Source organism: Mustelus asterias, chromosome 29 (genome assembly GCF_964213995.1).
Source record: "Mustelus asterias chromosome 29, sMusAst1.hap1.1, whole genome shotgun sequence".
NCBI classification, from domain to species: domain Eukaryota; kingdom Metazoa; phylum Chordata; class Chondrichthyes; order Carcharhiniformes; family Triakidae; genus Mustelus; species Mustelus asterias.
This window is the reverse complement of record NC_135829.1, coordinates 21,175,831-21,200,594: the sequence shown is the minus strand read 5'-3', so window position 1 is coordinate 21,200,594 and position 24,764 is coordinate 21,175,831. Positions and strand designations below refer to the sequence as shown.

The window sequence follows — 24,764 nt, the reverse complement described above, 5'->3', positions numbered from 1 at the left end:
CAGCAGGGCTGAATCCTCCCAGCCGAGGCATAGTGGGCTTGAAGATAAGAGTGGGGTGGGGGGCACAGAAAGGGGACAGCCCACCAGGACAGTTTCCTAATGCATTTCTGCTCCAGATCAACAGTCACCTCCCAGGTGAGGCCTAGCCAGGGGTCACCTACTTGCTGCATAGAGATGGCCAGGCATGTTACATAGTTAAGGCCACAATTAGGACCGATGTAGATCAGGAGGTTGCTGCAATACTCAGTGCCCCAGAGAGGGGGAAACCACCAGGAAATGGCCATATACAAGGCCCAAAGGCTTTTTGCCAGAGGGTTTCCTATTATATTGCCCCTCGGAAATTGTAACTTACACTTACGCAACTCTATTTAAAACACTTCCAATTTGATGCCCTTCCGCATTCCCCCGCCTGCCTGCTGTGGTGCCCACTCCTTCCTGGTGAGGCCACTAAGGATTTGGAACTGGCAGACCTCTGATTGGACGAGGAGCATCGAGAGTCCGCCTGGCATCCGTAATAGGACGGTGAGTGCAGAAGCGGCCAATTGGAAGGCCACCTCCTGTACGATTGCTGAGCCCCTCCCCCTCCTGAGGTTCAGGACCCCCATTTAAAGTTTATTTATTAGTGTCACAAGTCGGCTTACATTAACACTGCAATGAAGTTACTGTGAAAATCCCCTAGTCGCCACACTCCAGCGCCTGTTCAGGTACACTGAGGGAGAATTTAGCACGGCCAATACACCTAAACCGCACATCTTTGGAGTGTGGGAGGAAACCGGATCACCCGGAGGAAACCCACGCAGACACGGGGAGAATGTGTAAACTCCACACAGACAATGACCCGAGGCCAGGAATCGAACCCGGGTCCCTGGCGCTGTGAGGCAGCAGTGCTAACCACTGTGCCACCGTGCCACCCTCATTTAGTCCCAATATCAGGACCCCAACGCCTGCAGGAAAATTCCTCCCCATATTTCAGTCAAGAACCTCACTGGAAACAAAATGCTTCAATTTAGTAAAAGCAAAAAACTGCGGATGCTGGAAATCAGAAATAAAAAGTGAAAATGCTGGAAATAATCAGCAGGTCCGGCAGCAGCTGTGGAGAGAGAAACGGAGTTAATGTTTCAAGTCTGTATCAGTCTCCTTTAGATCTCAATAGAAGAGTCATACGGACTTGTAACGCTTGTTTCTCTCTCCATTTTGTGCTTACATTTCAATGGAGACACCACCACCTGGATGTTTCCCTCCAAGCCACTCACCATCCTGACTTAGAAATATATCGCCGTTCCTTCGCAGTCGCTGGGTCAAAATCCTGGAATTCCCTCCCTAACGGCATTGTGGGTCAACCCACAGAACATGGACTGCAGCGATTCAAGAAGGCAGCTCACCACCACCTTCTCAAGGGGCAACTAGGGATGGGTAATAAATGCTGGCCCATACTGGATTTGTGCCCAGGTCCCATTAATGAGAGGGGTCTGTTTTTCTAACAGTCACCGGGTCTGATCATTTTCCCTTCAGTTCTGTTCAAAGTAAAGCCTTGTGACCAAAACTGGGAGCTTTCAGTGGAAGCTCGGTGGCACAGTGGTTAGCACTGCTGCCTCACAGCGCCAGTGACCCGGGTTCGATTCCCGGCTTGGGTCACTGTCGCTGCGGAGTCTGCACGTTCTCCCCGTGTCTGCGTGGGTTTCCTCCGGGTGCTCCGGTTTCCTCCCACAATCCGAAAGATGTGCGGGTTAGGTGGATTGGCCGTGCTTACTTGCCCATTAGTGTCCCAAGATGTGTAGGTTAGGGATATTAGCCATGGGAAGTGAACAGATTATGGAAATAGGACGGGGAGAGGGCCTCAGTAAGAGACCCTGTCACAGAGTCGGCGCAGACTCGATGGGCCGAATGGCCGCTTCTGCACTGCGGGGATTCTATCATTCTCAGAATCTGTGGGAAAGGTTGCTGATTTCTCCTTTATTTTTGTAGGTCAGAGCGGAGACGTTAACTACCTACGCCCTTTGTGGTTTCGCCAACTTCTCTTCAGTCGGCGTAATGCTTGGAGGTCTTTGTAAGTAGCTTTCCAAAAGCCAGCCAATCACAATCTGTGACCAAGAGGCCTTCAGTGTGAGACGTTGCTCTTCAATCACATCAGCCACACGCGGCAGGGAGGGACCGTGCCCGCGCTGATTCACCCACACGCGGCAGGGAGGGACTGTGCCTGCGCTGATTCACCCACACGCGACAGCGAGGGACTGTGCCCACGCTGCTTCACCCACACGCGACAGCGAGGGACTGTGCCCACGCTGATTCACCCACACGCGACAGCGAGGGACTGTGCCCACGCTGATTCACCCACACACGACAGCGAGGGACTGTGCCCACGCTGATTCACCCACACGCGACAGCGAGGGACTGTGCCCACGCTGCTTCACCCACACGCGACAGCGAGGGACTGTGCCCACGCTGATTCACCCACACGCGACAGCGAGGGACTGTGCCCACGCTGCTTCACCCACACGCGACAGCGAGGGACTGTGCCCACGCTGATTCACCCACACACGACAGCGAGGGACTGTGCCCACGCTGATTCACCCACACGCGACAGCGAGGGACTGTGCCCACGCTGATTCACCCACACGCGACAGCGAGGGACTGTGCCCACGCTGATTCACCCACACGCGACAGCGAGGGACTGTGCCCACGCTGATTCACCCACACGCGACAGCGAGGGACTGTGCCCACGCTGATTCACCCACACACGACAGCGAGGGACTGTGCCCACGCTGATTCACCCACACGCGACAGCGAGGGACCGTGCCCGCGCTGATTCACCCACACGCGACAGCGAGGGACCGTGCCCGCGCTGATTCACCCACACGCGACAGCGAGGGACTGTGCCCACGCTGATTCACCCACACACGACAGCGAGGGACTGTGCCCGCGCTGATTCACCCACACACGACAGCGAGGGACTGTGCCCACGCTGATTCACCCACACGCGACAGCGAGGGACCGTGCCCGCGCTGATTCACCCACACGCGACAGCGAGGGACCGTGCCCGCGCTGATTCACCCACACGCGACAGCGAGGGACTGTGCCCACGCTGATTCACCCACACACGACAGCGAGGGACTGTGCCCACGCTGATTTTTGTTCTCCAGTTCTCCCCCTGTTAGTGCCCCATGAAGGCACTTTTGAGACTTCTTAAATTAAGTCAAAAGCACTTCATTGAATGTAAAGTGCTTTGGGACATCTTGGGGTTGTTTAGAATGATCCAGGCCCTCTCCCTCCCCCGCCCTGTCCCTGTAACCCCACACATTAATCATGACCAATCCACCCTAACCTACACATCTTTGGACACAAAGGAGCAATTTAGCTTGGCCAATCCACCTAACGTACATATTGTTGGATACTAATGGACAATTTAGCATGGCGAATCCATCTAACCTACACATCTTGGGATACTAAGGGGCAATTTACCTTGGCCAATCCACTTAACCTACATATCTTTGGACACTAAGGGGGAATTTAGCATGGCCAATCCACCTAACATACACATCTTAGGACACTAAGGGACAATTTAGCATGGCCAATCCACCTAATCTGCGTATCTTTGGACACTAAGGGACAATTTAGCATGGCCAATCCACCTAATCTACACATCTTTGGACACTAAGGGGCAATTTAGCATGGCCAATCCACCTGATCTACACATATTTGGACACTAAGGGGCAATTTAGCATGGCCAATCCACCCTAACCCTACATGCCTTTGTAGGAGGAAACCAGAGTGCCCAGAGGAAACCCACGCAGACACGGGGAGAATGTGCAAATCCACACAGGCAATCACCCAAGGCCGGGATCGAACCTGTGTCCCTGGCGTTGTGAGGCAGCAGCGCTAACCACTGTGCCGCCGTGAACCCTTTACACATACAAGCTCCTTCCTTCCATCTTCATGAGTGGGGCCAAGTACAATATTGGATAATCATCGAACCTATTGCAAATGAGACTTTTCCTTGAATATCGTAGGGCAATTTCTAACAGTCAGAAGGAGCCCTGGTTGATTGTCCCATCCCCTATTCCAGGGAGATTGAGGCCAATTTTACAGCAGTGACTCCTGTGTTAGGTGAAATTACTTTGTTGATCAGGGTTCTACATAATTGTAAAACTCTGTAGACAATCCAGTGAATTGTACATGGTGGCTGGTCTGAGTTGTCACGGAGAAGATTGTTTAGAATTGTTCAGCCGCAAAAGCCCAGTATTTTGCCATGTCATTTTTAGGGATAATTTAACATCAATAATAACAAAAGGCCAGAGCCACATTGTAAGATTTGAGCTGATTTGGAAAGAATGGACTTGCATTTATATAGTGCCTCTCTCATCCTGGGGTATTTGTAAAATCTAGACACTGTCAAGGAACTGTCAAGGAAATCTGGCAGCCAATTTGCACACAGCAGGCCGCACAGACAGCAAGCGAGATAATCCGCGGGTGGTGGTGTTGTTGGAATGTTGTCCAAAACACTGGCCCAGTGTTGAGGTGTCCTGTGTGCCTAGGAGACAGGACCTCAGTTAAATATCTCAGCCAAAAGATGCGTCTCTGGCAGTGCAGCACTCCCTCAGTACTGAATGGTTTATGTACTCAGTTCCTTCCCGTTGGGTTTGAACCCACATCTTCTGACACGGCAGGGGGTTGGGGGGGGGGGGGGGGGGGTAGGGGGGGTATGGAATTTTACAGCCCCTCCCGCCTGAGCAATTTTTGGTCCTGCCAAAACCGATGGGTTTTTGAACAGCTGGCCACATTTTTCACGCCCACTCCCGATCCAACGGATGTTTAAACTCCACTCGCTGAGACAAACTAACATGTCCGATATCCGGTATCCCAGGCTCCTTCAGGAGAGGAACCTGAACCATCCCTGAACATCGACACCATCCCTTTCATGTCCAACAAAAGGAATTGTCATAGAAACGTAGAAACTCGGAGCAGGAGGAGGCCATTCGGCCCTCCAGCCTGTTCCGCCATTCATTGTGATCATGGCTGACCAATAGCCTGATCCCGCCTTCCCTCCATATCCTTTGATCCCCTTCAACCCAAGTGCGATATCTAACTCCTTCTTGATTTGATTTATTATTATCACATGTATTGGTATACAGTGGATAGTATTTATTCTTGCGCGCTATACAGACAAAGCATACCGTTCATAGAGAAGGAAGGAGAGGGTGCGGAATGTAGTGTTACAGTCATAGCTAGGGTGTAGAGAAAGATCAACTTAATGCGAGGTAGATCCATTGAAAAGTCTGATGGCAGCAGGGAAGAAGCTGTTCTTGAGTCGGTTTGGTACGTGACCTCAGACTTTTGTATTTGCTTCCCGATGGAAGAAGGTGGAAGAGAATGTCTGGGGTGCGTCGGATCCTTCTTGAAAATATTCAATGATTTGGCCTCACTACATTCTGTGGTAGCAAATTCCACAGGCTGACTACTCTCTGGGTGAAGAAATTTCTCCTCATCTCAGTCTTAAACAGCTACCTGTATCCTCAGACTGTGACCCCTGGTTCTGGACTCCCCCACCATTGGGAACATCCTTCCTGGATCTACCCTGTCCAGCCCTGTTAGAATTTTACAGGTTTCTATGAGATCCATCCTCATTTTTCTGAACTGCAGCGAATACAATACTAACCGACTCTATCTCTCCTCATACGTCAGTCCCACCATCCCAGGAATCAGTCCTTCGTTGCACTCCTCCATAGCAACATCCTTCCTCAGATAAGAAAACCAAAACTGCCCACAATATTCCAGGTGTGGCCTCACCAAGGCCCTGTGTAGCTGCAGCAAAACATCCTGGCTCCTGTACTCGAATCCTCTCGCTATGAAGACCAACATACAATTTGCTTTCTTTACCGCCTGCTGCACCTGCATGCTTACCTTCAGCGACTGCTGTCTGAGGACACCCAGGTCTCGTTACACATTCCCCTCTCCTAATACAGCCATAGAATCATACAGCGCAGGAAGAGGCCCTTCGGCCTGTAAAGACTTGATCATACGGTGGCTCTCTCAGCTTCAAGTCCGAAGGTTGTGGGTCCAAGTCCCAATCCAGAAACGTGAGTGCATATACAGATTGACAATCCAGTGTCACACCGAGGGAAGGCGACACTGTCAGAGGTGCTATCTCTCAGATGAGGCATCAAACCCAGAACCTGGCCAGGATTTTCTGGTCTCAGCGGGGCGTGTTTTGATGTGGCAGTCCAGCCAAAAGTCATAGGCCGGAACTCTACCACCTTGCCCACCACGGGAGAGGGGCCGACAGCGGACGGCCGGGAGAGGGTGGACAGAGGAAACCTCCATTGACCTGGTTCTCCGACGTTCCAAGGAATAAAGTCCTAACTTGGCCAACCTCTCCCTATAAACTCAGGCCCACTAATCCTGGCAACATCCTTGTAAACCTTCTCCGCACTCTTTCCAGTTATCAATGTCTTTTCTATAACAGGGTGACCAAAACTGTGCACAATGCTCCAAGTGCTGCCTTGCCGACAACTTATACAACTGTAACATAACATCCCAACTCCTACACCCAATCCCTCTGACTCCAATGCCATCGACTCCAAGAGGACTGGGAGATCCTGGGGGGAGTGGGGGGGCTGGAAAGTCCCGCCTGTCTTGTTTCACGGATGGAGAGATTCCACAGCAGTGGGGTCTCTCTGCAGCGTCCTGGCCAATGAGTAACCCAAAACAAACATCACCAACACAGATGATCTAGTCAGTATCATCGCTAAATGTAAATGAATGCTTCATGGCGGGAAAGCACTTTGAGATGGCCTGAGGCTTTGATAGGCGCTATATAAATGCGGCATCTGTATTTCTGTGAGACTCAGAGACATTTTTCTCTCTCTCTTTCTTTCGACAGCTGCGATCGCTCCGATGCGTAAGAGTGACATGGCTCAGATTGTCATCCACGCTCTGTTTACAGGATTCTTCACGTCACTGGTAAACGCGTGTGTGGCAGGTACGCAGGTCCAACTCCCCTTCAATTCCGCAGTGTATCCTCTCCCACACACTAAACAGCAAGTTGAACGTTTACTTATTAGTGCCACGAGTAGGCTTTCATTAACACTGCAGTGAAGATCTTAGAATCATCAACCAACAGGTTTATTTGGAATCTCGAGCTTTCAGAGTGCTGCTCCTTCATCAGGTCTCACCTGAGGAAGGAGCAGCGCTCTGAAAGCTCGTGAGTCCAAATAAACTTGTCAGACTTTCACCTGGTGTTGTGAGACTTCTTACTGTGTCACCGCAGTCCAACGCCAGCATCTCCACATCATTGAATCACTACAGTGCAGAAGGAGGCCATTCAGCCCATCGAGTCTGCACCGACCGCAATCCCACCCAGGCCCTATCCCCGTAACCCCTCATATTTACCCCACTAATCCTCTAACCTAAGGGGCAATTTTGCATGGCCAATCACCTAACCAGCACGTTTTTTGGACTGTGGGGAGGAAACCCAAGCAGACACGGGGAGAATGTGCAAACTCCACACAGGTAGTGACCCAAGCAGGGAATTGAAGTTACTGTGAAAATCACCTAGTCACCACACTCCAGCGCCTGTTTGGATACACTGAGGAAGAAGTTAGCATGGCCAGTGCACCCAAACAGCACATAACCCCACATATTTACCCACTAATCCCTCTAACCTAGTCATCCCGGGACACTAAGGGGCAATTTAGCATGGCCAATGCACCTAACCTGCACATCTTTGAGTGCGGGAGTAAACCGGAGCACCCGGAGGAAACCCATGCAGACATGGTGAGAATGTGCAAACTCCACACACACACACACAGTGACCCAAGGCCGGAATCGAACTTGGGTCACTGGCGCTGTGAGGCAGCAGTGCTAACCACTGTGCCACCCTGCCATCCAAACTAAAGCAAGAGGCATCAATGACTGAATACTCAAATAGCAGCCATAGGCTCACTGTTATTTTCTCTGCTTTAGGGATCCTCTTTGTGCCCAGAGACCTTGTGGACTGCATGAGTTACCTCAGTAGCAGCACCTTCAATGGGACCAGCGCTAGCCTCCTCACCTGCTGCCAGGATCTCTACAACAGGTCAGTTTCTCCGTTAGGCCATACCGGATCCTGGAGGTGAAATTGATCTCTGCAGAAACAGTCGAGTGCAAATTAAATGTCTATTTTACCCCTGGGCTCGGGTCCCTTTCACACTGACCTTTGCACTGCTGATGGAGATCAATTTCACCCCCTTTCTTAGTCAATGTCTGAGCAATCAGGAGAGTTTGCTCAGGGCTGGGGTAAGTCAGCTATTTCCCCCTGAATCCCTCAAGTCCGATTGATTGAGAGTCCAGCTGCTTTTTAAAATTCCTTCGCAGCATGTAGGCCTCGCTGGCTAGGCCCATCCCTAACTGCCCCTTGAGAAGGCGGTGGTGAGCTGCCTTCTTGAACCGCTGCAGTCCCTGGAGTGTAGGTACACCCACAGTGCTGTTAGGGATGGAACTCCAGGATTTTGATCCAGCAACAGTGAAGGAGCGGCCGATATATTTCCAAGTCAGGATGACGAGTGACTTGGAGGGGAGCCTGCAGGTGGTGATGTTTCCCGGCATCTGCTGCCCTTGTCCTTCTAGATGGTAGGGGTCACAGATTTGGAAGGTCCTTCCTGCCAGAGCAACTTTGAGATGTTGCAGTGCATCTTGTAGATGGTACACACAGCTGCCTCTGTTCATCGGTGGTGGAGGGAGTGGATGTTTGCGGATGTGGTGCCAATCAAGCGGGGCTGCTTTGTCCTGGTTGGTGTCGAGCTTCTTGAGTGTTGTTGGAGCCGCACCCATCCAGGCAAGTGGGGAGTATTCCATCACACTCCTGACTTGTGCCTTGTCGATGGTGGACTGGCTCTGGGGAGTCAGAAGGTGAGTTACTCACTGCAGGATTCCCAGCCTCTGACCTGCTCTGGTAGCCACTGTGTTTATATGGCTGTGTCCAGTTTAGCTTCTGGTCAATAGTAACCCCCAGGGGATTGATAGTGGGGGGGATTCAGCGAAGCCATTGATTGTCAAGGGGTGATGTTCACAATCCGACACTCCCAGCAGGGAAACCCCACTCAGTGGAAGCTGGACTCAGGAATTAGTTGGGTTGACGTTCCAGTTTTCCAAACTACGCCACCTGTCAGGAGAGCTGGATCCGATCGAGAATCATGGCTCAAATTCAATCTGATCCCCGATTCCACTTTCTCTCTGAAAGAGCAAACATCCAAATGATCAAAGTCAAATATTATTGTGTTACAAAATCCCAATTCTCTTCCCTCACCCAGTGATGCACAAGTCAGACTCTCACCTGTTTCCATGGCTAGGAATTCCCGGAACAGGTTACTAGTCTGTTACCAGGGGAGCTTCAGCTTGAGGGGGTGCCACTCTGCATCAAGCGTGGCTGACCAGGAGTCTCTCCCACTCTTACCGCCAACCCTTGGCGTGATTGGAAGGGTTTTGCAGGTTGGCACTCAACCTGTTTGGCCGCGTTATGAACACATCTTCCTTGGCCGTCAAGTTCTGGGATGAGACTCGAACCCAGCGCTCTGGCTCAGAAAGGCAGGGATTTTACCCACTGCGCCACTGGTCCTGACCAGGCAGCTATTGTCCAGGGACACCATCTAATTTGCCATACGGCCCACCCCATGCGAGATCTGCTAGCACCACCCCTCCCCCCCCCTCCCCCCCTCCCCCCCTCCCCCCTGCCCCCTCCCCCCCTCCCCCCCCTCCCCCCTCCCCCACTCCCCCCCTCCCCCCGCCCCCCCCCCCCCCCCGCCCATCTCTCCATTATCTTGCTTCCATCTTCAAATCATAGAATCCCGACAGTGCAGAAGAGGCCATTCAGCCCATCGAATCTGCATCGATGCTCTGAAAGAGCATCTTCCCCAGGCCCCCTCCCCCCCACCCTGTCCCTGCAACCCCACACATTAACATGGCTAATCCCCCTAACCTACACATCTTTGGACACTAAGGGGCAAGTTAGCATGGCCAATGCACCTAACCGACACATCTTTGAACTGTGGGAGGAAACAGGAGCACCCGGAGGAAACCCACGCAGACACGAAGAGAACGTGCAAACTCCACACAGAGAGTGACCCAAGCCGGGAATCGAGTCCAGGTCCCTGGCGCTGTGAGGCAGCAGTGCTAACCACTGTGCCACCGTGCCGCCATGCTGCCCTCTGGATCATTGTAAGCAATTCCAAGCCAATTATCTACAGCTTGCCACAGGCTCTGAGATACCTACAGAGCTGGCAAACTGTGCCAAGGATAGCTAATATATAGGCCTCGAAGCAACCCTACAACCCCATAAAGTGGCCCTGCTTAAAGAGGTGTCTGCCACGTCATTGCCTCAAGTGCTATGGTTCAGGTCAGAAACTCCAAAGGGTTTCATGGAACCCGCCTGGATCATAAGTTTTGCCTCTTGAATTTGGCTAGGATAAGCATGATAGGTTTCACTTCAGGTATGATTGAGATGACCCACCAGGGAGCTTTTATCAAACAAAGTTAATTTAAGAATATAGTTAACATGTATAGTAAAAAAATTAGCAAAAACTCATCAATTACAAACAACACAAAATAACCAAGATAATGTATAACCCTTAGCAAACACAGGAGATGTCCCAATCAAACCAATCCCATAAACAAGACTTTCAAACAGGTTTGATACAGCATAGACTAATGCTCACGTGACACTGGAATTGAGTCCTTTGGATGAAGTCTGCAGCTCTCTGGATAAACGCAGAACAATTTGAAGTCAGAACAGCTTCCCAAAACACCAGGGACTCCGGGCAAGCCACCAACAGTAGATTCCCCTCTTCAGAAAGGTGGGACCTAGTGTTCAGATGACCAGCCGAATTTCCAAAACCAGGGAGAGAGACTTCAGCTTGCTGAACCTTCTAAAGCTAAAACCTACAGCTCAGAACTGAAACTAAAAAAGCTCCAGTCACCTGACCTGCCAATTAATTTTTCTCCTAACAACGCAGAGTCATTAACATCCCAGTAAAAATAAACAAACCCCTGTTTAAGCAGGAGAAAAAGGACCTCTAGACAAGCCGCTGCCATAATGAAAAAAACAACTGAAAGAAACATGATTTAGAAAAAACATCTCTTAAAGATACACTAAAGTCACACAAGGCAATAGATAAGTTTAAATGCTATATGGGGACAGCACGGTGGCACCGTGGTTAGCACTGCTGCCTCACAGCACCAGGGACCTGGGTTCAATTCCGGCTTCAGGTCACTGTCTGTGCGGAGTCTGCACATTCTCCCTGTGCCTGCGTGGGTTTCCTCCGGGTGCTCCGGTTTCCTCCCACACTCCAAAGATATGCGGGTTAGGTTGATTGGCCATGCTAAATTGACCCTAGTGTCAGGGGGAAAGTTACGGTAAATGTGTGGGGTTATAGATATAAGGCATGGTGGGATTAGGGTCAGTACAGACTCGATGGGCCGAATGGCCTCCTTCTGTACTGTATGGATTTTATCCTTCTTTAAGTTGCACGCAGGGGTTTGAATGAATGACCTTTCCCCTCTCTCATGTTGCTGTTGCTACATCACAGTTTGCTAGAACTGACCCCTCACCACGTTTCTTTCCACAGTGTGGTATACCAAGGGAATGGGACAATTTCTTTCACTGGAGACTGGCCAAGCATCAATCAGAGTATGACATTTTTAAATGGCTGTTGTGGTGTGTATAACAGCAGTGCCTGTACAGTATGAATGAGACATTTTCCCTTTCTAAAGAAAATAACATTGACACGCCAAAGAAACAGTTGCTTCTTGATGTGATGAATCATGCAATTCTGAAGTGTGGAAGATCTCCATAGGGCGGGGACTGTTACATGTGCCTGTAGTTGCAAATGCAGGCAGCATCATTCATCCACACCTGATTTACAGAAATGTTTTTGTATTGTTTTAATGCCTGCACATTGTCACAGTGAGCATGGATTACCTTATAAGAATGGATGACCTCATAAGAGGCCATTCAACCCATCGAGTCCATACCAGCACGTTGGTCGAGCCATCCAATCAGTCCGAATTCCTCCCACCCTGTTTCCCGAGCCCTACCAGTTTCATTCCCTCAAGCGCCCATCCGATTTCCTTTGGACACCATTCAGAGTGCCCCATGGAGAGCGACGGACCGAATGACCCATTCTAGTCTCCGCACTGGGGGGGACTTTGATCTTCTGCCTCAGGGGAGAGTGCCAAAGAACAAGAACAAAGAACAATACAGCACAGGAACAGGCCCTTCGGCCCTCCAAGCCCGCGCCGCTCCCTAGTCCCAACTAGGCCATTCTTTTGTATCCCTCCATTCCCACTCCGTTCATGTGGCTATCTAGATAAGTCTTAAACGTTCCCAGTGTGTCCGCCTCCACCACCTTGCCCAGCAGCGCATTCCAGGCCCCCACCACCCTCTGTGTAAAATACATCCTTCTGATATCCGTGTTAAACTCCCCCCCTCACTTTGAACCTATGACCCCTCGTGAACATCACCACCGACCTGGGAAAAAGCTTCCCACCATTCACCCTATCTGTGCCTTTCATAATTTTATACACCTCTATTAGGTCACCCCTCATCCTCCGTCTTTCCAGTGAGAACAACCCCAGTTTACCCAATCTCTCCTCATAACTAAGCCCTTCCATACCAGGCAACATCCTGGTAAACCTCCTCTGCACTCTCTCTAAAGCCTCCACGTCCTTCTGGTAGTGTGGCGACCAGAACTGGGCCCAGTATTCCAAATGCAGCCGAACCAACGTTCTATACAACTGCAACCCTCAGACCCCAACTTTTATACTCTATGCCCCGTCCTGTAAAGGCAAGCATGCCATATACCTTATTCAATACCTTCTCCACCTGTGACGTCACCTTCAAGGATCTGTGGACTTGCACACCCAGGTCCCTCTACGTATCTACACCCTTTATGGTTCTGTCATTTATCGTATAGCTCCCCCCTACGTTAGTTCTACCAAAATGCATCACTTCGCATTTATCTGGATTGAACTCCATCTGCCATTTCCTTGCCCAAATTTCCAGCCTATCTATATCCTTCTGTAGCCTCTGACAATGTTCCTCACTATCTGCAAGTCCAGCCATTTTCGTGTCATCCACAAACTTACTGATCACCCCAGTTACACCTTCTTCCAGATCGTTTATATAAATCACAAACAGCAGAGGTCCCAATACAGAGCCCTGCGGAACACCACTAGTCACAGGCATCCAGCCGGAAAAAGACCCTGCCACTACCACCCTCTGTCTTCTGTGACCAAGCCAATTCTCCACCCATCTAGCCACCTCCCCCTTTATCCCATGAGATCCAACCTTTTGCACCAACCTACCATGAGGGACTTTGTCAAACGCTTTACTAAAGTCCATATAGACGACATCCACAGCCCTTCCCTCGTCAACCATTCTAGTCACTTCTTCAAAAAACTCCCCCAGGTTAGTGAGGCAGGACCTCCCTCTCACAAAACCATGCTGACTATCGTTAATGAGTTTATTCCTTTCTAAATGTGCATACATCCTATCTCTGAGAATCCTCTCCAACAACTTCCCAACCACGGACGTCAAGCTCACCGACCTATAATTACCCGGGTTATCCTTCCTAACCTTCTTAAATAACGGGACCACATTAGCTATCCTCCAACCCTCTGGGACCTCACCTGTGTCCAGTGACGAGACAAAGATTTGCGTCAGAGGCCCAGCGATTTCATCTCTCGTCTCCCTGAGCAGCCTGGGATAGATTCCATCAGGCCCTGGGGATTTGTCAGTCTTTATATTCCCTAAAAAACCTAACACTTCCTCCCTTGTAATGGAGATTTTCTCTAACGGGTCAACACTCCCCTCCGAGACACTCCCAGTCAACACATCCCTCTCCTTTGTGAATACCGACGCAAAGTATTCATTTAGGATCTCCCCTACTTCTTTGGGCCCTAAGTATAATTTCCCACTTTAGTGCCTGAGAGGTCCGATTTTTTCCCTGACAACCCTTTTGTTCCTAACGTATGAATAAAATGCCTTGGGATTCTCCTTAATGCTGTCTGCCACGGACATTTCGTGACCCCTTTTTGCCCTTCTAATTCCTCGTTTGAGTTCTTTACTACTTTCTTTGTACTCCTCCAGAGCTCCCTCCGTTTTTAGCTGCCTGGACCTAACGTATGCCACTTTTTTCTTTTTGACCAATCCCTCAATTTCCCTGGTTATCCACGGTTCTCGAATCCTACCCTTCCTATCCTTCTTTTTTACAGGCACATGCCTGTCCTGCAGCCCTAACAACTGTTCCTTAAAAGACTCCCACATGCCAGATGTGGATTTACCCTCAAACAGCCTCTCCCAATCAACAGCTGCCAATTTCTGCCTAATCCCACTAAAGTTAGCCTTCCCCCAGTCCAACACCTTACCCTTGGGACACCACTACCTCTACCAGGTACCTCTACCTGACTGTGCCTTCAGAGGACTGCGTTGCAAGATGATGTGCAAATGCCTGCCAGGCATCTCCGCACTGATTTCCTATAAGCCCTGGTGCCAGTCTAGGGTAAACTGTGCCTAAAATAAATCTGGCGCTACCCCTGTCAGAACTGCTACTTCAGTGCCAACTGGCATCACAAGGGACAGACTAAAATTTTGTCGAATTAAGTATTATTGGCTTTGTGAATGAAATAAAATGTTTTGCTGCTTCAGTGCTTGTTTCAGACTGGGTTTCATTTCGCAATAGAGTACATCTAAAACATTTTCCACAATAACCGGAATAGAATGTCTGTTGGCAGCATTGTGTCGGCCCATGAGTTGGAGATGGTGTGGGGTGGCATGGTGGCACAGTGGTTAGCACTGCTGCCTCACAGCGCCAGGGATCCGGGTCGAATTCCCAGTCACTGTCTGTGTGGAGTTTGCACATTCACTCCGTGTCTGCGTGGGTTTCCTCCCACAGTCCGAAAGACGTGCTGGTTAGGGTGCATTGGCCGTGCTAAATTCTCCCTCAGTGTACCGAACGGGCACCGGAGTGGGACAAATAGGGGATTTTGACAGTAACTTCATAGCAGTGTTAATGCAAGTCTACTTGTGATACTAATAAATAAACTAAAGTAAGCTTCCAGCAGGGTTCACAGCACAACCCGTTTACTCAGAAAACAATTAGTTCAAACAGCGAGCTACACCAAACAGTTTACAGAGTCCAGTTAAATAATCACCATACACTACGGCAAATAGAAATCGTGAACAACATCACAACAACGTCTCCTGAGAGAAAGCCAGAATGTATATCTGGCGAAATACAATAAGTGGAGAATAGTCACACATTGTACATAAAACCAATCCCAGTTACAGGGACTGTTCCTGTGCTGTAATTTTCTTTGTTCATTTATAACGATGAGGCTTCAGGGTGTGATTGACAGAATTGTTATCCAATTATCTCTTTCTGATCTGGAGCAGTGATGTCATTTATACGCGCCAATATGAACCCAGCATTCCTGCTGATCTCTCCTTTCAGCCAATCAGCTTTCGTATTATCTGGTGCAGGAACTGTCTCCTGCCTGTGCAGATAGAGTGACATAACCTGGACAAACCCCAGCGGCCAGACACCAACCATACAAAAGCTACGCCAGGCAAAGTAAATAAACATGGCGACAGTTTAGTCATCATTGGCAAGAAGGCCCGCCATCACCTACCGTGCCCAGTGGTGAGCCAATCGGTGGGCACCATGTGATTGTGTGCCATAGTCACATGGTCATCGAGTCGAACGGCACAGAAAAAGGCCCTTTGGCCCATCGCATCTGTGCCGGTCAAAGACAAGCCACCTCACTATTCTAATCCCATTGGCCAGCACTTGGCCCACAGCCTTGTCTGCCTTGGCATCGCAAGTGCGCATCTAAATACTTCTTCAATGTTCTGGGGGTCACTGCCTCCACCACCCTTTCGGGCAACGAGTTCCAGACTCCCACCACCCTCTGGGTCAAGACGTTTATCCCTCACATCCCTTCTAAACCTCCTGCCTCTGACCTTCAATCTATGTCCCCTGGTCACTGATTCCTCCACCAAGGGGAAAGGCTTCTTCCTTTCGACTCCACACGCGATGTTTTGTCCCTGATGGTTTCGTCTCATGATGTAGCGTCGCCAACTGCCCCTCCCCCACCTTTGTCTTGACGACATGCTCCTCCTCAAAGCTTCCAATTGAGAAGCAGTCAGGCTCCTGGTGGGTTGATTGGGTGACTCTCCACTTTAGCTGGAGTCATTTTCTAGTGTCACCCCCCCCCAACAACCACACCCCCCCCCCCACAACTTCCACCCCCCACCCCCAAGATTTTCCTCATACTACTCAGAGAAAGGACAAACGACAGTGGAAAGGGCGGAATCTTGCTCCCGTCCTAGTAATTCTCCTGTAGGATTCGACCCTACATTGCCCTGGACATCTGCAGAGTTGGCCACGAGTTAGATGAGAATCCCAGCTTGGTACTCAGCAAGCCCTTAGGTCTTAGCTTGTACAGTGATGGGCAACTAGATTGCCAGGGCTGTTACCCAACTTGACAGCACTGACAAATGTCAAGAAAATGGCTGGCATGTGTTAAGACTCAGGCCAGAAACTCCAAGGTGTTTTGTGACGTTAGCCTGGGCTCTAAGTTTTACATTTGATTTTAGCATTAGGGTGAACATAAGGTGTTTTACTCCAAGTATGATTCCATGACCCACTAGGAAGCTTCTATCAAGCAAAGTTTATTTAAGGACAAAGTTAGACTATAACAAAAAGAATTAACATAACTTTTACCCATTACAAGACTTAAACTCGACACAGTATAACTCCTAACTGCTAGCTATCTCTGTTGTTCCAAGTTAAACACCATCCCACAGACACACACCCTTCTTCAGACTTAGCACAAAAGCAAGTATGCTCACGTGATGCTGGATCTTCAGCTTTGTAACACCCATGGACAGAAATCCAGGTCAGCTGTTTGCGGAGAAGGATATTTCCCCAAAACAGACCACACATCAGAGAAACTTAGGGCCCGATTTTATCATCAAGTTACGCCTGTTTTTGAGCGTGAAAACTTGGTACGGGGGGGTCCGCTGCCACTGCCTGTGATCAGTGAGGGGGAAGGGGGGGTCTGCTGCCACTCTGCCTGTGATCAGTGAGGGGGAAGGGGGTTCCGCTGCCACTCTCCCTGTGATCAGTGAGGGGGAAGGGGGTTCCACTGCCACTCTCCCTGTGATCAGTGAGAGGGATGGGGGGTCTGCTGCCACTGCCTGAGATCAGTGAAGGGTAAGGGGGGTCCGCTGCCACTTTGCCTGAGATAAGTGATGGAGGGGGGGGTCTGCTGTCACTCTGCCTGAGATCGGTGGGGGGGGGGGAAAGGGGGGGGTCCGCTGCCACTCTGCCTAAGATTAGTGAGGGGGAAGGGGGATCCGCTGCCACTCTGCCTGTGATCAGTGAGGGGGAAGGGGTGGTCTGCTGCCACTCTCCCTGTGATCAGTGAGGGGGAAGGGGGATCCACTGCCACTCTCCCTGTGATCAGTGAGGGGGAAGGGGGTTCCGCTGCCACTCTGCCTGAGATCAGTGAGGGAGAAGGGGGGGTCCGCTGCCACTCTGCCTAAGATCAATGGGGGAAGGGGGGTCCGCTGCCACTCTCCCTGTGATCAGTGGGGGGGAAAGAGGGGGTCCGCTGCCACTCTACCTAAGATTAGTGAGGGGAAGGGGAGAGGGGCCCAGAATTCAGAATTGCTGATATTTTTTCAGGCAGAGTGCTTATGGGGACGCCTCAGAATGGGCCTAAAAGTCGGATCTGAAACACTCCCAGTTTCAAGTCCGCCCAGCACTTGGAATCAAAATGGTAAAATAGAAATCATAGAAATCATAGAAACCCTACAGTACAGAAAGAGGCCACTCGGCCCATCGAGTCTGCACCGACCACAATCCCACCCAGGCTCTACCCCCACATCCCGACAGATTTTACCCACTAATCCCTCTAATCTACGCATCCCAGGACACTAAGGGGCAATTTTAGCATGGCCAATCAACCTAACCCGCACATCTTTGGACTGTGGGAGGAAACCGGAGCTACCGGAGGAAACCCACGCAGACACGTGGAGAATGTGCAAACTCCACAAAATAGGGCCCAGAATCTCTGGCAACTTCCAGAAACAGCCAGACAGAGGACAGAAACTCTGACTCCAGAGAGAGGGGAAAATCGCTGTTGCTTCTCCCAACTTCGAGCTACGACTGAAAAACAAAACTAAAAACTGGGCTTTCCTGTGAAGCCGAACCACATGACCTGCCCTGTCAATCACCCCAAACAAGTTCCACTCTGCATTCCTCAGCAACCACTAAAACCACTGTTAATCTTAATTAGACTCAATTAGAATTGCCAAAGAACTACTGACTTAATATTCAGTTAATCTTTAACAGAGCATCGGAAAGAAAAGTCGTAACAGTTTCCATGGATGAAGGATGGATTTACCTTTCAATCTCTGTGGATGCCCTGATTCAGTTTAATTTGTGACTGGATAAAATTAATAATAAATGTTCACTTTTTTAAAACAAAGAGGCGTAATTAATAACAGAAGTTAAACAAAAAGGAAATGTAAAGTTAGAAAACCAGGTAATAATATTGTTGCTGGTGTCCAGTGATGTGCCCATGCTTTCTCCAACTAAACCCATAACTAGACACAGTGTTCCCCTAGGGAGACCAAAAGAGAAAATGCTGGAAAATCTCAGCGGGTCTGGGCAGCATCTGGAAGGAGAGAAAAGAGCTGACGTTTCCAGTCCAGATGACCCTTTGTCAAAGCTAAAAAGGCATCGAAAGTGGGAGATATTTATACTGCAGGGGAGGGAATGAAAGATGAGTCATAGCCACAGAAACCAGGGGAAAAGGCTGCTAATGGCAGCCCATAGAGAGAATAAAGGGTGTGAATGGCCAAACGGCAGAGAAGTTGTAAACTGTGCCAGATGGAGATGTTGGGGGGTGGAGGGGGGGGAATGGGATAGAGGCAGAATGTAGAAAACGGGAAGCGGGGGGGGGAGTAAAGGTGAGGGAAGAGGGATACAGTAGGGGGGAAAGAGTGGGGGTAAAGAAAAATGAAGAAAGACCATAAAGAAATAAAAGGTAGAGAACAGTAAAAAATTAAATAAAATAGAATGAAAACAAAGGGGGTCGAGGTGGGGTAGAGCTAATCATCTTCAGATGCTGTCAGACCTGCTGAGATTTTCCAGCATTTTCTCTTTTGGTTTCAGATTCCAGCATCCGCAGTAATTTGCTTTTATACAGTGTCCCCTACTGCTCTCAAAGACCAACCAGAAAAGGCACATTTTACAGAAGCAGACCATGCAATCAAACACCATTCCCAATGTCCTCCAGCCAAGGTGTCCACAGGTCTCAGGCCTCAAACACAATGGCGGACAAGCCAAACTCCTTCTCCAGGGACACCAAGGTCTCTGGAGAAGGAGAACGCAGAGGCAGTGAGATTGAACTGCTTCAGGATACGGACCTGTCCCAATCTCACAACATTCCCTCCAGTAGCCACCATTTTGGTGATTTCTACCAAACAGGTGATCTCCAGAGACTGGGAGCTGCTGGTGATGTGGTGGCGGCAGGTCGATAGGGGTGGGGGCTACTTTTACGAGTCATCCTTAACTCGGTCGGTAGGATTGCCGCTGCTAGATCTGAAGGTTGTAGTCATAGAAACATAGAAGATAGGAGCAGGAGGAGGCCATTTGGCCCTTCCAGCCTGTTCCGCCATTCATCACAGTCATGGCTGATCATCCAACTCTATCGCCTAATCCTGCTTTCCCCCCATAACCTTTTATCCCATTCGCCCCAAGTGCTATATCCAGCCGCCTCTTGAATACATTCAATGTTTTGGCATCAACCACTTCCTGTGGTAATGAATTCCACAGACTCACCACTCTTTGGGTGAAGAAATGTCTCCTCACCTCCGTCCTAAATGGTCTACCCTGAATCCTCAGACTGTGACCCCTGGTTCAGGATTCCCCCACCATCGGGAATATCCTCCCTGCATCTACCCTGTCTAGTCCGGTTAGAATTCTATAGGTTTCTATGAGATTCCCCCTCACTCCAAAGATGTATGGGGTTAGGTGGATTGGCCATGCTAAATTGCCCCTTAGTGTCCGGGGGTTACTAATGTAAATAGGTAGGGTCATGGAGATAGGGCCTGGGTGGAATTGTGATTGGTGCAGACTTGATGGGTCGAATGGCCTCCTTCCACACTAGTATTCTATGATTCAATGATTCGTCTGAACTCCAGCAAAAACCATCCTAGTCAATCTTTCCTCAAAAAGCAGTCCCGCCATCCCTGGAATCAGCCTGGTAAACCTTCGCTGCACTCCCTTGAGAGTAAGAACATCCTTCCTCAGAAAAGGAGAGCAGAACTGAACATAATATTCCAGGTGTGGCCTCACCAAGGCCCTACATAATTGCAACAACAGCATGTAGCCTCCGCCAGAGTCTTGAGCACTCCAGGCTGACACTGCGGTGCAGTGTGGAGGGAGCGCCGCACTGTTGGAGGTGGCACCTTCCAGATAGCCTCAGGCCCTGTCCGTTCTGCCAGGTTGGTACAATAAACCCAATCGCATTATTTTCCAAAAGAGCAGGGGACTTCTCCCTGGCGTTTTAGACAATATTTATCTTTCTATCAGCACTAGTAAACAGAAAAATCTGGTCATTATTACAGTGCTGTTTATGGGATCTTGCTGCGCAGACATCGGCTGCCATATTTTGTATATCACATCAGTGACTGTAATTCTAAAAGTTCTAAATTGTAAAACACTTTGGGACATCCCAGGGTTGTCAGAGATTTCCTACACTATAGAAAGAGGCCATACAGCCTGTACCGGCAGCAATCCCACCCAGGCCCTATCCCCGTAACCACACATATTTACCCCCGCTAATCCCCCTGACACTAAGTGCACCTAACCCGCACATCTTTGGAGTGTGGGAGGAAACCGGAGCACCCGGAGGAAACCCACGCAGACACGGGGATAACATGCAGACTCCGCACAGACAGTGACCCGAGGCCTGAATCAAGCCCGGGTCCCTGGCGCTGTGAGACAGCAGTGCTAACCACTGTGCCACCGTGTAGAAGTCCGGAAGCTTGGTGCAAAAGGCAAAAGGACACAAATGTTTTACATTTGTTGTAAAAATGTAAGTATAGCTGGTCCAGTCTGCCCGGCCAGAACCCAGACTGAACCAGCACAGTTGTTGGTAATTGAGTCAAAACAACTTTTCTTTGTTCTTTCTGGAACTCGTTGCCGGGGGAGGTAGTGGAAGCGGATACAGTAGTGACTTTTAAGGGGCGTCTTGACAAATACATGAATAGGATGGGAATAGAGGGATATGGTCCCCGGAAGGATAGGGGGTTTTAGTTCTGTCAGGCAGCATGGTCGGTGCAGGCTTGGAGGGCCGAAGGGCCTGTTCCTGTGCTGGAATTTTCTTTGTTCTTTCTGGAACTACTGGAGGAGAGTTGCCTTTAAGGATTACACACATCAAGGTTACAAGTTGTCAACTTTGAAAGGCTTGCTGGGTCAGAGAAGAAAAGTGGCTCCGCAGAGTGCCTTGGAGAGTGAACATTAAAGGACAATGGGAATTGACGTGGGGATGGTCAAGCCTGGAACTAAAAGTGGAAAATGCTGGAAAAACTCAGCAGGTCTGGCAGCATCTGTGGAGAGAGAAGCAGAGGTGAAATTTCAAGCCCACATGACTTCCTCAGAGCTAAAGTGAGGGATAAATGTGACGGATTTTATACCGTTTAACGGGGGTACAGCAAAATAGGACAGGGATAGGTGGAAGCTAAGGAAAGATTGGACAAAGATGCTATGGGCACAAGGCAGAGAAAGTGTTATTGGTGGTATTAAAGACTAGAGAAGGTGCTGATCGTGGCTTAAAGGTAAGCTAGCAGGATATGTTAATAGCAGAACAAGGGTCAGTGCTCTGTGAAAGCAAAGCTTAAAAACAAGTGACCCTGTGGAAGAGGGGGAGGGGGTTGCATTGGGACAGAAAAATTGGATTAAGAAAGGAAGTCAAGTGGAGGAGAGAGTTCATGGTCTGAAGTTGTTGAACTCAACGTTAAGTCCAGAAGGCTGTAAAGTGCCCAATGGGAGGATGAGGTCCTGTTGTGTTGTGTTGGTCTTCACTGGAACATTGCAACAGGCCGAGGACGGACATGTGGGCAGGAGAGCAACGGCTGCACCTCAGTTGTTACTGTAATGCCCTAACTATGTCAGGGTTTTAATCCAAAAAAGATTTGGTTTGCACACTGGGCGGCACGGTAGCACAGTGGTTAGCACTGCTGCTTCACAGCTCCAGGGTCCCGGGTTCGATTCCCGGCTCAGGTCACTGTCTGTGTGGAGTTTGCACATTCTCCTCGTGTCTGCGTGGGTTTCCTCCGGGTGCTCCGGTTTCCTCCCACAGTCCAAAGATGTGCGGGTTAGGTTGATTGGCCAGGTTAAAAATTGCCCCTTAGAGTCCTGATGCGTAGGTTAGAGGGATTAGTGGGTAAATATGTGGGAGTAGGGCCTGGGTGGGATTGTGGTCGGTGCAGACTCGATGGGCCGAATGGCCTCCTTCTGCACTGTAGGGTTTCTATAATTTAAAAAAAAAAATTCCATAACTTAGTTTAAACTAACAACACCAGGTTTATGTTGACTGCACAGGGCAGCAGATAAAGCCAGTGTGTCCAAAGATGTGCGGGGTAAGGAACACCGGCCATGCTAAATTGCTCGTTAGTGTCTCAGGGTGTGTAGTTTGGAGGGATTACCGGGGTAAATATGTGAGTTACAAGGATAAGGCCTAGGTGGGATTGTGGTCGGTGCAGACTCAATGGGCCGAATGGCCTCCTTCTGCACTGCAGAGATTCTATGATACACCCCGATGATGTCACAATCAAGTCATGTGACCTCTTAAAGCAATCATGCAACCACTTAAATAGGTAGCAATTACACATTGTGCATCTTACCTTTACGAATGAATTGTGGTAGAGTCAAGTTGGTTTGAGCATGCACTGAGTGATTCTTGAAACCGAAAGAAAAATGCAATCGATTGGAAAAATTCAGTTGGACAATATTTTATTTCTTTTCTCTTAGTGTGATACACAGTGATGTGAATTTGAAAAGACTTGAGTTTGAGGGAAGTGCATATTAAACTCAGTACCATAATTATTAACATAGTCGATGCACTGAAAATCAAGCTTCTGATATAATGAAATTATTACAATGAAACACCCTTCATAATGAATCGCCTTTACAGTAAAATAATGAAATTCCCTTTCTAGCAGAGTTCTCGATAATTAAACTCCCAAATCGTGAAACATTCTAACATCCTGGAGAAATTAGTTATTCATTTCATTCTTCAGATAACAAAACTCCTCATAATGACATTGTCTTCATGCAGTCTGGAGATTTTATATATAAGGGGGGTTCCAGTGTATTATTGTAACAGTTGAACAAGAATTGGCTACACAGTAATAATGTAACATACAGTTGTGTTGATTAGGTAACAGACAACTGTCATATCAGACGCATGTGAAGACAGCGTCTTTTCTTTGTCCCACACTGGGTCAGATTTTTAAACAATCTCTGAGAGCCTGAGAGTGATGTAAAGCGTAGAATTTTGCAGTACAGAAGGGGGAGGCCATTCAGCCCGTTGAAAGAATTGCCCGATTTACTCGTGCATGCCAGCTTTTTTCCCCATGACCCCACAAATTAATTCTCTTCAAGCACATGTTTAATTCCCTCTGGGGCGGCACGGTGGCACAGTGGGTTAGCACTGCTGCCTCACAGCGCTAGGAACCCGGGTTTGATTCCCGCCTCGGGTCACTGTCTGTGTGGAGTTTGCACATTCTCCCCGTGTCTGCGTGGGTTTCCTCCGGGTGCTCCGGTTTCCTCCAAAGATGTGTGGGATAGGTGGATTGGCCGTGCCTAAACTGCCCCTTAGTTTCCATGGATGTGCAGATAGGTGGATTGGCCATGCTAAATTGCCCCTTAGTGTCCAATGATGTGTGGGTTAGGTGGCTTGGTTATACTAAATTGCCCCTTAATGCCCAAAGATGTGCAGGTTAGGTGGATTGGCCATGGTAAATTGCCCCTTAGTGTCCAAAGATGTGCAGGTTAGGTGGATTGGCCATGCTAAATTGCCCCTTAATGCCCAAAGATGTGCAGGTTAGGTGGATTGGCCATGCGAAATTGTCCCTAGTGTCCAAAGATGTGTAGGTTTGGGGGATTAGCCGGATAAATACTACAGGCTACAGGGATAGGGCCTGGGTAAGAGTTTCTCTGTCGGAGGGTCCTTGCAGACTAGATGGGCCGGACAGCCTCCTTGTAGGGATTCTATGATTCGATTTGATTCTAGCGAGTGTGATAGTAACCCTCTGTGTGAAGAAATTTCTCCTGATTCCCCCTCTGCCTCTTTTGCCAGTTATTTATTATTCTGATTCCTGGTCACTTGCCAAGAGGAAAGAGATTCTCAGTACTTCCTTTGTCAAAAACCCCCTGATTATTTTGAATAACCTCTTCACCTTCTCTGCCTGAGGGAGAACATTCACCAGCATCAATGATTTTCCTTCAACCTGATATTCAGCCTTCTGTTCACTAACGATTAAACACCTCGGGGTAAATTCCCCTGATCCATAGCTCTGCGTGTTAGATCACCCGGACAAAGTGAATAGCAGAAAGCTGGGTGGCAGGGGGTTGGGGGGTGGGGTGAGATTGGGCGGGGAGGTGCATGGAGGGTCGGGTGTGGGGGGTTAGGGGAGGGGGCATGAGGGAATGGCTTTT

The 24,764-nt window shown here is 49.4% G+C and overlaps 1 protein-coding gene across 1 annotated transcript in view; it reads left to right on the top strand.

The window, feature by feature from the left end:
- Positions 1-13,044, top strand: part of slc28a1 (solute carrier family 28 member 1) — a 76,969-nt gene extending 63,925 nt beyond the window's left edge. The window contains exons 15-18 of the mRNA XM_078200179.1: positions 1,966-2,047; positions 6,878-6,976; positions 7,960-8,071; positions 11,595-13,044. Of these exons, the coding sequence (XP_078056305.1) occupies positions 1,966-2,047; positions 6,878-6,976; positions 7,960-8,071; positions 11,595-11,715 (414 nt within the window). The 3' untranslated portion in view covers positions 11,716-13,044. The remainder of the gene's footprint in view (positions 1-1,965; positions 2,048-6,877; positions 6,977-7,959; positions 8,072-11,594) is intronic.
- Positions 13,045-24,764: the final 11,720 nt, after the last annotated feature.